Here is a 14997-nt window from a genome sequence, read left to right as displayed (position 1 = left end):
CGCCATGCTTCCTCTCATGAGAGAACTGTCTTGCATGGTTGGCCCAGCGCCTCTATGCTTGGTACACATCAGAAAGAAAAAGTAGGAAGATTGTTTTATAGTAAATGAGAAGGAAAAATGTATGATATACCAAAGAAACAATACTGTCCAACACAAAATCTGCATAAATACTAGGGAAAACGAGGTAGAAAAAACTCGCATCAGTCTCTAACCATCAAACCTCCAAGTACACGTAGGTACAGAAACATAAAATGCTGGGGCAAAAAACAAGAACCAAATCCCACAAGTTTAGATATATGAAAGTATTAAGAGATCATCCGCTTCATACTCTATCTTGTGCCCTTGCTCCATATCCATTGTGCCCATTTGTTCCATTGACCCCGTTTGGCATCTTGTGCGGCCTGCTAGACTTCTTCCTCTTGACGACTATGTACCACGTGGAGATTTCCAATGTTGCAGCAATGAAAGCCAGAGCTATCAGGATACCAATGTATGCTCTCTTCCATTTCTCCTCTGGATTTAGAATGTTGAAACCCTTGAAAATGTTGATTATGCTTAGGACTATGACAGAGTATCCGATCAGATGGTGGTAGATGTTCCAGTAGAATCTGTATTTGTGTTCCTTTTTCGGCCTTAGAAGCAGAGCAGACACCTATATACAAACAAAACCTTATTATGATCTCACTTTAACCAGATATGTAGGCAGATCAAGGGGAAAAGAGTTCTTATATGCAAACATGAACTAGAGTTGGCAACTTTGGATCAAAGAATTTGATGATACCTGGAGGGTTCCGAGACAGAAGATGATAATGCCGATTACCCTGTGGGACGTGTATTGAACGCCTGGAGACTGGCTTCCTAGACGGAGACCGGTTGCCCATCCCGCAACTCCAATGATATAGGCTGAGGTTTGGCATGTTGCGTGGAGGTAAAACCATGCGGGGTCGGCAGAAGGGAACACCTTTAGGTACCTTGCAAACACAGCACCAATTGGCAACAGGATACCCCAGCTTACTGCATTCAGCACCCCATGAATCTGTATTTTCACCAAAGCGTTTTCAGATATTTTATACTGCTTTTACATATATAAACGCAATGGTGTATTTCAGAACAAAAGGACGATCACTTTATAACTCACAATGTCTTTTCTATATATGTGTTACAACAATAGAAATGTTTTGCTGGATTTATATCATTTAGCAGTTCTACAACAAGAAAAGAATTTGATTTCAATTAAACCTCGTGTTATTTTAGATAGTTGGATCACAGAGAGACTGTTACAAAAGGAAAAGGATCAGTATTATCGTTTTCTATGTTTAATTTAGAAAACAAGATCATAATAATGACACCCTAATTGCAAATCCTAGGATCTTCCTAACATGCACTATTATCTTTTTTAAAACATAAGTAATAATTGTCGAATGAAACATCGTGTAATTGGGAAAGCGGACTAAGCAAGAGAGCACAAGAACAGGACCACGTCCAGTTTAAGATATCATCATAAACAACTCAGAGCACGGCAAGGAAACTAGTTTCAAGCAACCATCAACATATGAAAGATAAGAAGCACCATGTCTGAAATAACTTGACTCATGTTAATTTTACTTAATATTGCTTCGAAATCAAACTCACGTTCTTTTTCTTTGTTCTGGAGTTCACAGCTCCAGCTGCTGCCCCTGTCTCTCCTGACAGAAGATTTAAAGTCCCCATGGACTGTAAATTAGGGCCAGAAGTAGGATGCATCGCCGGAGAATCCCCTGAAAGTGGCCCTTCTTGCCACACCTGATTCACTGTAGAATTAAGGCCATCAAGCTTCAGTGTAGCAAAAATGACGATTTCGTTTCTTGCATAAGTTGCCGATAGATCGGAAACCGGGAAACTCAAATCTCCCTCCTGCAGCTGTGTCTGGTAACCAGCTATAGGTGCTGTGTAGGCTCTCGTCGTGCCATCAGACTTCTGGAAAGCCACAAGTGCTTGTGCACCAACCATGCCTTGCCCACTTGGATTAATAGCCCAGGCCACCCATCTGGAGGACGAGACTCCCGTGTGCCGGTAGGCGATTTTAACTGTTTTGGCAGATTGATCGTAGTTCCAGTGAAGAAATGAGTTCAAGTATGGGAGGTCATTGCAGGAACTGAAAATCTGGTTGCTGGCGAAGTTGTACTTTGCACATGATTGGGCATGGGATGTTATGTACAGAGAAAAGAGAATAGAGATGATCAAAACAGTTCTAAACATTCTGTCTGTAGGTGTCTGAACTTGTAGCTTTTGAGAAAAAACAGATCAAGAATTGGGGTGGTAAAAGAACATAAGAATGCTGAGGTTTTGATGTTGAATTGGTGAACGAAGGATGTTTTCTTGAGGGGAAATGGAAAGAGGGACAGAAGGCTCTTAATTATAGAGTAAATGCTGAAGTGTGGGACATGAGTAGTTACAGTTTGGTAAAGGAAAGTTCTGTCGCAGAAAAGAAATTCAAGCTTTGTCTCATAATTGGCACTCCGTGTTTAAGGGTTCAACCACCTTTCTCTTCTCACACCAATACAGCTCTAACTTCAACTGTAATTATACTATAATGCAAAGGGCCTTTCTAGTTTCTTTCTTGTACAACTTCTTTTCTTGGGAGTGTCAAAGACTTCCCTCTCATTGGAGATGAGCATGCATATAGCCTTTGAATCATGAGCATTCGGTACAGAGATATCATTCATTTTATTACACTCCCATTGGTCCTTTCTGAACAAACAATCATAGCTACCATGTGAAAACTGTCATGAAATATACATGACTATACTCGATCATCATCATCACCTTTGTCACCTCAATGGAACAAAAAACCCATGATGGGCTTTCCTCAAAATGGAAATTACCAATTTTCAATTCATACTACATGTTATAATTGATTTTCAACTCACCTTTTAGTTAATAGTATTTTCTTGTTCCTTCATTGGTCAAATCCCATTGTATATTGGGGAAAGAGATTCCTCGACTGATGTTTAAGGTATACAGTATCAAACAGACAACATAAGCTTACTATTGAGGGCTAACCACTTCACCATTTTAACCAAGAAACAAGTCATGACACAGTAAAAAGATAAGGAAATAATTGAGTTCATATATAACCACTTCATGAACATGTATTAACTAATCTTTTTATCATATCAAACTGTGTGACAAGTGGGATTAGGTGCATCATATACATATTATATCCATGTAGCTGCTGGAACCCTACATTGCTCAAACCAAATCCAACTTCTCATCCAGCCTCGTTAATGCAATTTCCCGCAGTTGGATCGTTCCCAACTCATCAATAATCTTGTGCGCGTTTTTGCTTTTTTATTTTATTTTTGGTTTTTGTAAAAAGAATCAAAATTGATTTTTCAAATCCTCCTTAAAAATACAACCCTATGACATATCTTTCACAAGAATAATTGGGACGTAAACGTGATTTTAAGTATTTTTAAGAGCAAGGTGGGGTTGCTATATGTGTAAAAGACATAAAGAAACAAGTTGAAGGGTTTGTGGTAATTGAGGTTTGATCAATTAGTAGACATTGCTTGATTATGTCCTCATTAATTATCATGTTTTAATTGTCTGATTCTTACTTGCCTCATCGTATTTAATTCATAAATACCACAATCATTGCAAACCATATTCCTCCTATTCAGGCACATATGCAAATTTCGAGAAGATTAAAATTCTTTTCACCTAATTCTAATTTTTATGTCAGTAGTGCATGTCGTTTTAGTAACTTGTATCTGCATATTCTCTCTCTTTCTAGAATTAACAGCGTCTTATGTTGTTGATGTAACATTATAGTCATCTTAATTTGTGAGAGACAAATGTCAAAAACAACCAAATTAAGTTGATGACAATGATAACAAAAGGTCTAACAATAATCGAATCTTGGAGATCTTTGGTGCAGACACACATGAAAAAGACTTCATTAACTATAGCAGCTGATGAAATTACACGAAACTATTGCGTAAGCATGACGCCTTACCTCCCTAGAAATTAAACAACCAGTATAAAAACGAAGTCATAGTCATCAGTTCGGAAGAAAATACGAAACCCATTCTGAAACTCATAAATAAGACAGACAATGTTGATCGGAATTCAGAGGGCCGCCTCATTTGTTTTATTATTATATTTTTATTAGTATTTGTCGAGTTAGGTAAGATTATCATCCAACTAAAGTCATGGTCAATCTTTAAAACATGCACGTAAGAGGCAATTATGACTTTAGGTTAGCGACAAGTGCCATGACTCTCTATCGGTGCAGTTTTTCTGATTTTAAACTTTATTTTATTTATTTTCTTACTATATGTAATTACGATAAAATATATAATATTATTTTATATATATAATAATTTTGAGATGTAATAATAAACACAAATCACATAATTTTGACACCAATATCAACAAGATGGGCGCAATAAATATTGAGTTTGAGAAAAACAGAGGTTTGCATTTGCATTGAGGGGCAAGAATTGTAAAGAAGCAGGGCAGTCAGCAGTGGCATTTCAATTAAGCTTTCGTGAAAATGTTTCCAATTCTCTCTCTCCTAATCGCTTAACTACACTCAACTACTCCCACAATTTCTGGAACAATCACATGACTTGTTTTGCCGCGCTACTATTATTTTTTTCTTTTTTATGCATATATCCAACATACTCATCTAAATTCGGGACGACTACTATGACTCTGATGGGCTCATTGAAGGACTTACTACCGGGCCTAGCCCTCTTCTCCCACTAGATGGCCACCAACCCAAACTCTCAAAATGGGCCATCTGTAACCGTAATGGGGGCTGGCGTTCCCTACGGATGGGCTCCCCATTCCACTGTCACCGTCAGGCTTCAGGCATACTCTTCTAATTGTTAACAGTCAACATTTCTTTGTTTTTTTTATATTTTTTTGTGTTTGGAGAGGATGACGATTGATGATTGATGCCTGGAAATAATATTAAATGCACTTATATGATGTTAGGCATGAATTTCAGAAACTCACTATTTGTCAATCCAAGTCATTAGCACTCATGAGGTTTATTTCCGTCTACAAATAAGTTTATTTGTTAATCAAAATCCATTGAATTTGCTAATATTAATAAAAAAAATCAAACAAAAAATAATATTTACCCTCGATTAATTTATTATTGAGTTATTGCATGTTAAACAATTTTTCTGAAACTAAACCACCCCTATAACGGTACATATATACGTCATCACATGCATTAAAGTATAGAGGCGTATGAGGTTAATTTGATCACAAAAGATTTATTTGACTTGCAATAAGTCAATCAAATGTTAATATGAATTTTTTTTTTCTGATTCTATTTATTAGTATCAGCAGATTCGATGAATTTGACTAATTAATGAACTTATTTGTTAGAAAAAAATAAACCACAATGGTGTAATTTTTTAAATTATAAAAAAAATTACATATAATCATATAAAAATTGGGGGAATTATTCTAAATATATATATATATAAACAGGTACAGCATACTACGCATATCATAATATCTTTGGTAGAGGTGGGGGCTCAGTTAGTGATGGGCTCTGCCCGCTGCGCCCCATTTTTCTATCTCTGCATATCATCAAATGTGCACTGTGAAACTCAGACCGAACGGCGGTGCCGTGTTCCAACGTTGTTATCCTCGTTTAATTTAATTGCAATATCCAAATGTTTATACATTTCTCCCATTTTCCTCAAATATCACACGCACATGTGTTTGTGGTTCCATTCTACTGCATTTTCAGATTTTGTGGTCAATCCTTTACATTGATTGAATCATTAGATGCATTTTGGATTGGTTGAGGTTTGTGATTGTGAATGAGTGCTTATTTATGGTGGACAATTTTTTCTTTTTAAATTTAATTCCCCCAAATCCAGATAATTAAGGTGTTACGCTGTTGGACTGCGATTGGTGAATACAAATTCACTTATCTTTTCATTAATCAAGCCCTCAATGTTTATTAATCAATGTTGACTATTCTCCAATTTTCTTTCAGAATAATTCAAACTCATAACCAATGAAACATACGTATTGCAAATAAAAATACGTACAAAATGTGGGTAGTCGGATGTATTTTGTCTATTGTACGTGTGATTAGGTTTAATTGTGTCCTTGTATATATAATAATCAAATAAAAATATTGGATTGATCATTAATTGATGGGAGTTGGAAATTAGCTCAAGTTGACTTAATCCACAGCTTATCTCATTAGGTCAACCACTAAACTTTTCTCTAATTTTCTAACATATATATTAAACTTTTTCTTTTTTTTTTTTTATAAATTATATTACATTAAGACTGAGTTGAAAAAGACAATGACTTCTAATCAAATTAATCTCGTTAGTCAAAATTAATCGGCACTCGCTTACCTACTTAAAAATTAGTTTGGAGGTAGTTTTGTAAGTATTCGAAAAATGAGTCTTAATTTTTTTAAAAAAATAAAATGGATTTTTAAGAATTATTAAACCGTATCGTATTATTTTTTTAACTGTAATATACGTTAATATATAAGGAATTAAAATTATTACAGATGTTAAATCATATCTTGATATTTGTAAAATATGCCGCAGTCATTACACCAAGTGTCGACATTGTAGTTTTGGACTCCTAAAAAGTCATAGGAAAAAAATAAAGGGAACGTCAGTTATAGCTTGGAAATGAAGAAAAGCAATTGCGTAATATAAATATCACACCTAATAACATTATCTGAAAGTCATCCATCCATATTATTAAAAACCGTGTGGTGTGTGCATAAAGTTGGTCGAGATTTTGTGTAAATAATGATTAACCTCATGAAATCGAACTTTGAGGTTGGAGTGTGCAAGTCGTGTCTAACGTTGGAGGTCATGTGTCAGTGGACAGTGATTCCCTCACTCACTCACTATACATTTGTCAAACAAACTTTTCACTAATTGTAGGAATCTCTTATTTAATACCAAAAAATAAGAAAAATCTTTCACCTGTATGCAAAATTCTTATAAGCCAACACCTTCTAGAATGTAATTATAAGTAGGTATTATAGGAAGGAGCCAACCATGCTTAGAGTCGTCAGACGCAAAATACTAGCAGTAGTGCAGTACCGCCACCTCTGCCGATTCCATGTTATTACCAACACTCGTTACATCATTACTTTTGTGAATACTAAAATCGCGCTTTGTGGAACATTTCAAGATTACTTTTGTGTAACATTTTGATTCTTCATCATTTTCTGTATGGCATCTCCGAAAACTTTTAGAGCTATGTGTGGGAATTCACATCACTACTATTATATTTTTAATTTTTCATATTTGATTTTTTTAGGAAAAAAGAAAAAGAATCTTGTAAAAACAAAAACATATTAATTGTGAAATTAACTAAATTGTAAAGCATATATGGTCATGTGATGGGCAAAGCAGGTTGAGTAAAATAACGTTGGATTTTGTCTTTATTTTTAAACAACTTCCTTATCTTAGCATTTATTAATGACAAGGTACCAAAACCAGTTGAAAAAATAATTTAGTAGGTAAAACAACTCAGCATGTCCTACTTGAAAAGAACGAAGCACCATCAAATTAATAAGAAGGGACATTTTATTTCAATTAAATATTGGGTATACATAATTATATAAGTATTTTTGTTTAATACAAGGGGCCCTGAATTTAATTAACATGGACATTGCGCGACTGTTGTACTGGTATTAATTTTAGGTGAGCAGTGTGGTTTCTTTGAGTATACGTCAACAGCTCATGTACCAAAAGTACATAGAATGTTGAATTCATAATACGTATCTTGTTGGTTCATTGCACTTTTGCTGCTCTATTTTATTGTTCCAATGATTCTGAGCATTTGAGGACAATAAATGTCTTGTACGATATGTATTTTTCCTCTTGATAATGGTATTTTTTTTAATGATGACATGTTAGAATGTTTATTAAATTATTTTTATATATAACTGTTCATCGTTTTAGATGCGATGATCGTTTAACACAAAAATGAATATTTTAACTAGTTTTTCTGTAATATGCTATCTTATTCGAACGTATTAATTATTATTATTTTTAATTTAGATACTTTACATAGTGATTGAAAAGTGAATTTCTATTTCTTTAACAAACAGCATTAATTAATTAATTACTTATTATTTTCTTAATACTATTGAAGTTAATTTCGGAGGAAAATAAATGTTTGAAGTATAATTAAGAGGTGTAACTGTGACTGTACGTGCAAGAAATGAAGTTAGAATAATTATAGTGGGGAAGTGGGAGGAGGGTTTTGATATTTTGCGGTTTTGAGGAATGGTGGCGACAGTATACGCCGGCCTGCATTTGCACCACCACCACGTGTGATATATTTCTTAAAATCCGTGAGCACAGTTGAGTTGAGTGAATAATACACTGTTACAGTTGAGCCCCAACCCCAACCCACTGCTGCTTGCTGTACCTACGGAGTTTGTCGCTGGGATTTCATTCTCAGGAGGGTCAAGTGTACGTTGTTTCATTGCCAGGAAAGGCCATTCACGTGGACCACACTTTTTATCTTAAATGGATGGAAATTACCATTTACCTGCGCAGTTAATTTATTCAGTTGGACAATTATAATTTATAGAAATTGTCCATTTTCCCTTGTCATGCTCAATTATATACTACATGCTAATGTGGTTAGTTCATTTTATGGGTCTGTTCAATATATTTACTGCGCTACTTATATTATTTTTCCAACAATCAGTCTATTCAATATTTATTAAATTTTAATTTTGAGTGTAGATCACGAAGATTAAATATATAGATGGAGACATAATGAACTTCGTTAAATTAAGAAATTTTATTATCCATCTCGACTCGTTACTCATCAAAAAAAATTATATGTCGAATGAAATGAGATTACTTTTAGTTGGGGATAATTACATTGCTTATAAATAATCACCAACTATATAATAATCAAATAATTAATATTAAATGTTTATTAATTATTTATAAAAATTTAATAATTACTTGGAAAAAGAAGGAGAATTGATAATTAGATAAAAATTAATTGAAGTTATCATAGTTTTGAAACCGATAAATTAAATTGAGTTGGGCAGGCCTATAATTGAGTTGTTAGATATGTGGAGTGTTGAGCTTTCTGGGCTGGGAGTCCCATAAACAATGAGGCGGAGAGGCAGCAACCCGGTGACTGAACCATCGTAGTTGGATTCATGTTTTTGTATTTTTTGAGACAAGATAAAATATATTTAATGTTTATTTTTGTGTTTTTACACCTTATCTGTGTATTTTTTTATTATATATATTACACACTTATATATAATATAAAAGAGACACAATTTGACAATAAACAGTAATTTTTGTCTCCCAAAACTAATACATTAAACATACAACATATTATATATATACATATTTAATATAAAAATATATATAAGAGATATAATTTGACAATAAATATTAATTTTTGTCTCCCAAATCCCAACATCAAACCTGCACCACTTATTTTAAAATATTTTAAATTACATCAAAATACAAATTGAAACATATCATTTATTTTTAACACACACTTACTTATTTTTATTTTCTCTCTTTATTTTCAGAATACAAAAAAAAATACCCAAAACACAAATCCTAACACTATGCACAATTTTCACCAGATTCTATCCTCCACCACACCACTGCCGCTGGCTGCTGCCCATCTCCAATTACCTCAAACTCCCACCCACTCTTCTCCAATGCTTTCTTTAATTTCTCATCACTTCACTCTATTTCATCATCTTAATTGATTTTTTTATTTCAAGTTTGTAATAGACTGGCTCACTATATTTGCGGTTTCTTACAATATATATATATATATATATATTTAAGGTATGCAATTTATTATATTATTTGATATATTTAAAATAAAAATTTAATTTATCATAAGGTAAAATACATTTTGTTCCTCTGAATTATTTGTCATGTATTTTTTTTTTTAAATAATCATCATAACATATTGCATATTGTTGGTTCAATATCTCTTATCGTCTTATGATCCATTCGCTCTTTTTTTTTTTTTTAGATTATTGTCAATTAGCATGAAGTCCCAATTTTATTGATTAGTTATTTGATTGACTCATTACTATTTTTCTTTTTTTGTATATTATAAGTTGAACTTTGATAATCATTTTGCAATTTATCATCTTCTTAAGAGTGCCTATTTTTGTTAACCAAATTTTGAATAATATGTTTATATGTTATTAAATTCATACTAAAATTTATTCTTAGTAATTTTTTTCAATATGAAGATGATTGTCTTTTAGTTTATAAAAGTTTTACTTCAATTGATATATCTTTTTGTATATATGTTATAATTTTTTTTATTTTTTAATATTGATGCACAGTTATTTTAAGAACAAAATCCATTTGTCTCATTTATCTAAAAATATTTCTTTCATTTGATTTTTGCATAATTAATTTTTTATGAAATATTTTTTAATTATTCATTAATTTAATCCGTGCATAGCACAGAGCATACACTAATTCTTTTATAATTGAGGGTGCACATTAAAAAAGTGAGAGCATGATAATAATTATATTTAAATGGGAATTTGTCATTAATGTTTCAATTTCATATAAGTATTTGTTTGAATAATTTTAAATGAAACGAATTTAGAATTATTCAATTTTAATTTTGATATGTACGGTTGAATAATGATTAATTGTTTATTTTTTTTATATATAAAATTATTTGTAGTCATTTTTTTAGATTCATAAAGGAGAAAATGCAAGCAACCCCTAGTGATATCGCAAATGAGCAAATTACCTCCTTATAAAAAAATAAATAGCGATTTACCTCTCTATATTTTTTAAAATACAATAATTTACCCCCCTATGATTTTTAAAATGAAGCAATTTACCTCCCTGTATAAGGAGGTAAATTGCTTCATTTTAAAAAGTATAAGGGAGTAAATTGCTATATTTTTTTCATAAGAGAGTAATATGCTCATTTTCAATATCACATAGGGGTAAATTGCTATTCACCCGATTCATAAATGCAAAAGTAGTTTAGGTGAATTCATGAAACTGATTAATCTTATTAACTTAGGTTATTTTTCCTTTTATATAGTTAGATGGGAAGTTAAGACCCAATTTTTTTTTTTTCTGATAAAAAATTTCAATTTTTCAAAGAAAATTGGATTTTTGTTTTTAAATGGTAATTTTAATAAACTGATTTCGAAAAATAAATCCGCGAAATCATAATACTCAAGTTCAGCTTCCCAACGGCGTCGTCAAGCGTCGCCGATTGTTTGGCCACTAAAAAGCATCAAGGCTCTGCTACCGTGACGGCAGCCTCAAATTCTGACTCAAAAACCCAGTGCTGGTCGTGAATATGAGGCACCACCAACAATACACAAGCATCAAGCAAAACTCCGGATGAAGTGGGGCCCGAATTCAAACTCTCCAGCTGTGAGGTTAGAACGAACCTAAAAGCCTATGCCCCACCCGCTAGACCGAGCAAATCCACTCATTGATCCATCAAACAGAAATGGACTGCCCCTCCGACCCGATTTAATTTTTATTTATTTATTTTTTATATAAAAGAAAAATGAAACAATAATAATAATAATAATAATAATAATCTCCTCTTCTATATATCCACCATTTTTATACCCCTTGTGTGCTTATTTTCTCTCACTACAGAGCCAGCCATGAAAATTTCTTGACCAGCTTCAATCACATAAATACTACCACACTACTCAAATTTAAGGCTTTGTTTGATACGAGGGTCCTTGAATTGGTCACCATGGTCTCAATTGAAGATTCTCGCTCTCACTCGCACTCCAACCCCAACATTACTGCTAGCTACCCCCAAACGCGCCCTTACTACTACTATACTCCGCCACCCTCCTCCGCCAAGATCAGCCGCTCCATGGGAAGGTCCATGCGCACTATTCGCTCCAACATATTCAACACCAACCACTCCGGTCCTATCCGCGACAGATCGCCTAATGTCTCCGAGAATCTCACCGACTCAGTTATCGACCTCCGACTCGGCGAACTCGCCAATAAATCGTCTAGTAATTCCAAAAGCCCGTCTTCCTCTGACATCGACGATATTCTGGACATCTCCCGAGCATTCAGTGATTTCTCGGCGTGCTCCAGCGACATTTCCGGGGAGCTCCAGCGTCTCGCCAGTCTGCCCGACCCCGGACCGGATGAGGGCCCCAGCTGCCAGCCCGAGCCTGAACCTTGTTCCGGCTTTTTACAGAGAGAAACGTTTTCTACTGAGATTATTGAGAGCATCTCGCCCGAAGACCTTCAGCCTACAGTGAAACTCTGTGTGGATGGGTTGCAATCGTCATCAGTTGCAGTGAAACGGTCGGCAGCGGCCAAGTTGCGGTTGTTGGCTAAAAATCGGGCTGATAATCGGGCCTTGATCGGAGAATCCGGTGCGGTACCGGCCCTGATTCCACTTCTTCGTTGCTCTGACCCTATGACGCAGGAGCACGCAGTAACAGCTTTGCTTAATCTCTCCCTCCATGAAACCAACAAAAGCGTGATAACGAACGCCGGCGCTATCAAATCCTTAATCTATGTCTTAAAAACAGGCACCGAGACTTCAAAGCAGAACGCCGCCTGCGCGTTGCTAAGCTTGGCTTTGGTTGACGATTACAAACTGTCGATTGGGGCTTGCGGAGCGATACCTCCTTTGGTTGCGTTGCTGATAAACGGGTCTAATAGAGGGAAAAAGGACGCGCTCACGACGCTTTATAAGTTGTGCTCGGTGAGATTGAATAAAGAGAGAGCTGTGAGTGCGGGTGCAGTGAGGCCGCTAGTGGGTCTTGTGGCCGAGCAAGGCACTGGATTGGCGGAGAAGGCAATGGTGGTCTTGAGTAGCTTGGCTGGGATTGAGATGGGTCGGGAGGCTATCATTGAGGAAGGCGGCCTTGCGGCTTTGGTAGAAGCAATTGAAGATGGGAGTGACAAAGGGAAGGAGTTTGCAGTCTTGACTCTGTTGCAGTTGTGTGCGGAGAGTGTTAGGAACAGAGGATTGCTTGTGAGGGAAGGGGGGATTCCACCATTGGTGGCGCTGTCGCAGACTGGAACGTCGAAAGCTAAGCATAAGGTTAGTTTCGCGAAATTAGTTGTATATTTATTCCACTTAAGTTGTATAGTTAAATTTGAGACATATTGATGAAGATGCAGTTTATTAGGTTTCATTCTTGGATTTCAACTTCTAGCAGGTGGTTTGGTTTTGCTGTCAAAAGAATGTTAGTAGTGGACGTACTTGTATTTGCACCACTGACCGAACAATTTTTTCTTTTCCCTAAAATTCATCACATATTTAACAAAACCTGTTTTGTGCATTCATACTCTGAAATTTCCCAGTTCTTTTAGAATGTGGGCATTTGATTCATGTTGCATCATGCGGGGACTCTATTTGTGTACAATGGGCTTTAAAGTATCTTTCAATTATTGACATATATTGTCAAAACTAGCGACTTAGGTGTCCTGCTAGTTGCATAAATATTGTTGAATTATGTTGATGATATTTGAGTCCAAAAAAGCAAGCACCACTAGTTATATTTCCTGTTATGTCCTAATCTTGTTACAGTTGGTGCGACCTTGATTGATGGTAGGGCTGCTGCTGTCTTGTTAGGTTTCTTATCCATAGTAGGGTGTATAATAGCAGTCCTATTGCTCCAATTTGGATGTTTATTAACTGCTGCAGTGCTACTTCATCGACTGTGATGGTCTATTATATCTGCGTCTAGTTTCTTGTCTATGAACTGAAAGCTGCAAATTTCTTGTTGTCATGATGTTCTTATTGAATGGTGTGTTTTCACTTTTGTCAGGCTGAAACACTTCTTGGGTACTTGAGAGAACCAAGACAAGAAGCTTCTTCTTCAAGTCCGTGAAGGGGGAAGGTATTATAGATGCTCCATTATTACATTATGCTTTTGTAATGGCTTGGTGCTGCCTGTAAATATATCAAGTGGTTTTATGGACTTGTACAGAGTGGTTGAGTAATTTGAGAGTTTACGATTAAAAAGATTGGATAAATATTCAGAAGCTAGTAGCTAGTGAGAAGAAGTGACATTTGTAGCTGTAATTTGTTTGACTGGGTCACTTTCTGCGGAGGTTCGACATCCCGCCTTTGCTGACTAGTGCAGGTTGGTTTTGTTTGAGAGAGTTTTTTCTTACTTACGGTCTGGCTTCTTGAGAATTTGGATTGTCATCCTTAGTTTTGTTGGGAGATCCAAATTACTTGGAAGGGTATGCTAATTGTCTGATTCAGACTACATAAACATTTAATATGCAGTATGCTTGAGCTTGGTTTGTACTTAAATAATATCATTTACCTGTGTATTTTTGTGCCTTGTTCTTTTTCCTCAACTTCTAGTGTTTCTTTAACACAAATGAAAAGACAAAGGAGCATCTGTTAACCCATTGCACTTTATACATTTTTAGTTCTGATGCCTCTGGCCCGGCGATTTGTTTCTATGCTGCTGATATCTTTAATATGGACTCGTTAGCTGGCCGAGCGGGCAGTATTTTGTCGATAGCTTTCACCTGACTAGTTCAGCTTAGATGTCTGATCCATTGACCTGCAGTGCTGTTTGTTTAACATTCTGTGAGTTAAGGATCATCTGGAGTAGGATTAAAACATAAGCATGGGTGTTGGGACCCTTGACTCCTTGGTCTTCGGTGTAAAGTTGATCCACCCACAATGCAATGGGCCTACCAACTTGCCATGTACACATTTAACCATGATAGAGCCAGCCAGCCATCCACCAAACCCACAGCAGATTAAGTAGTTTGGTAAAAATGGATCGTTCCTGCTCTTTATTTCTCTATTCTCTCTGCCTTTGTCTTGTAATTATTGCCTTAGCTGGCAGATCAGGTATATTTTGTGGGTGATCTAAAAAGATTCAAACCGCGCTAATCGAACTAAATCCAACCGCTTTTTAAGATTTAATTTTCAAATTGTAATTTTAAATTTAGAGTAAAATTGAATTGCACTATTGATTTAGTTTTAATT

The 14997-nt window shown here is 35.2% G+C and overlaps 2 protein-coding genes across 3 annotated transcripts; one reads left to right on the top strand and one right to left on the bottom strand.

The window, feature by feature from the left end:
- Positions 1-90: 90 nt before the first annotated feature.
- LOC105175260 (cytochrome b561 and DOMON domain-containing protein At4g17280) lies at positions 91-2520 on the bottom strand. Its single transcript, XM_011097647.3, has 3 exons — positions 1633-2520; positions 782-1036; positions 91-652 (listed from the first exon to the last, which is right to left on the bottom strand). Exons 1-3 carry the CDS (start codon positions 2236-2238, stop codon positions 323-325), a joined length of 1191 nt encoding a protein of 396 aa, XP_011095949.2. The 5' UTR covers positions 2239-2520; the 3' UTR covers positions 91-322.
- Positions 2521-11613: 9093 nt separating this feature from the next.
- Positions 11614-14812, top strand: LOC105175259 (uncharacterized). 2 transcript variants are annotated; one of them, XM_011097646.3, is made up of 3 exons: positions 11614-13080; positions 13811-13882; positions 14427-14812. In XM_011097646.3, exons 1-2 carry the CDS (start codon positions 11758-11760, stop codon positions 13871-13873), a joined length of 1386 nt encoding a protein of 461 aa, XP_011095948.2. In that variant the 5' UTR covers positions 11614-11757; the 3' UTR covers positions 13874-13882; positions 14427-14812. The 2 variants fall into 2 exon arrangements, with proteins under 2 accessions (XP_011095948.2, XP_011095947.2); XM_011097645.3 differs by lacking the exon at positions 14427-14812 and having other exon boundaries at positions 11615-13080; positions 13811-14324.
- Positions 14813-14997: the final 185 nt, after the last annotated feature.

The sequence above is a fragment of the Sesamum indicum genome, linkage group LG12, assembly GCF_026168435.1.
Source record: "Sesamum indicum cultivar Baizhima isolate 11 linkage group LG12, ASM2616843v1, whole genome shotgun sequence".
In the NCBI taxonomy this organism is placed as follows: Eukaryota; Viridiplantae; Streptophyta; class Magnoliopsida; order Lamiales; family Pedaliaceae; genus Sesamum; species Sesamum indicum.
The sequence above is the reverse complement of the archived record's forward strand: the minus strand, read 5'-3'. Positions and strand labels throughout refer to the sequence as shown.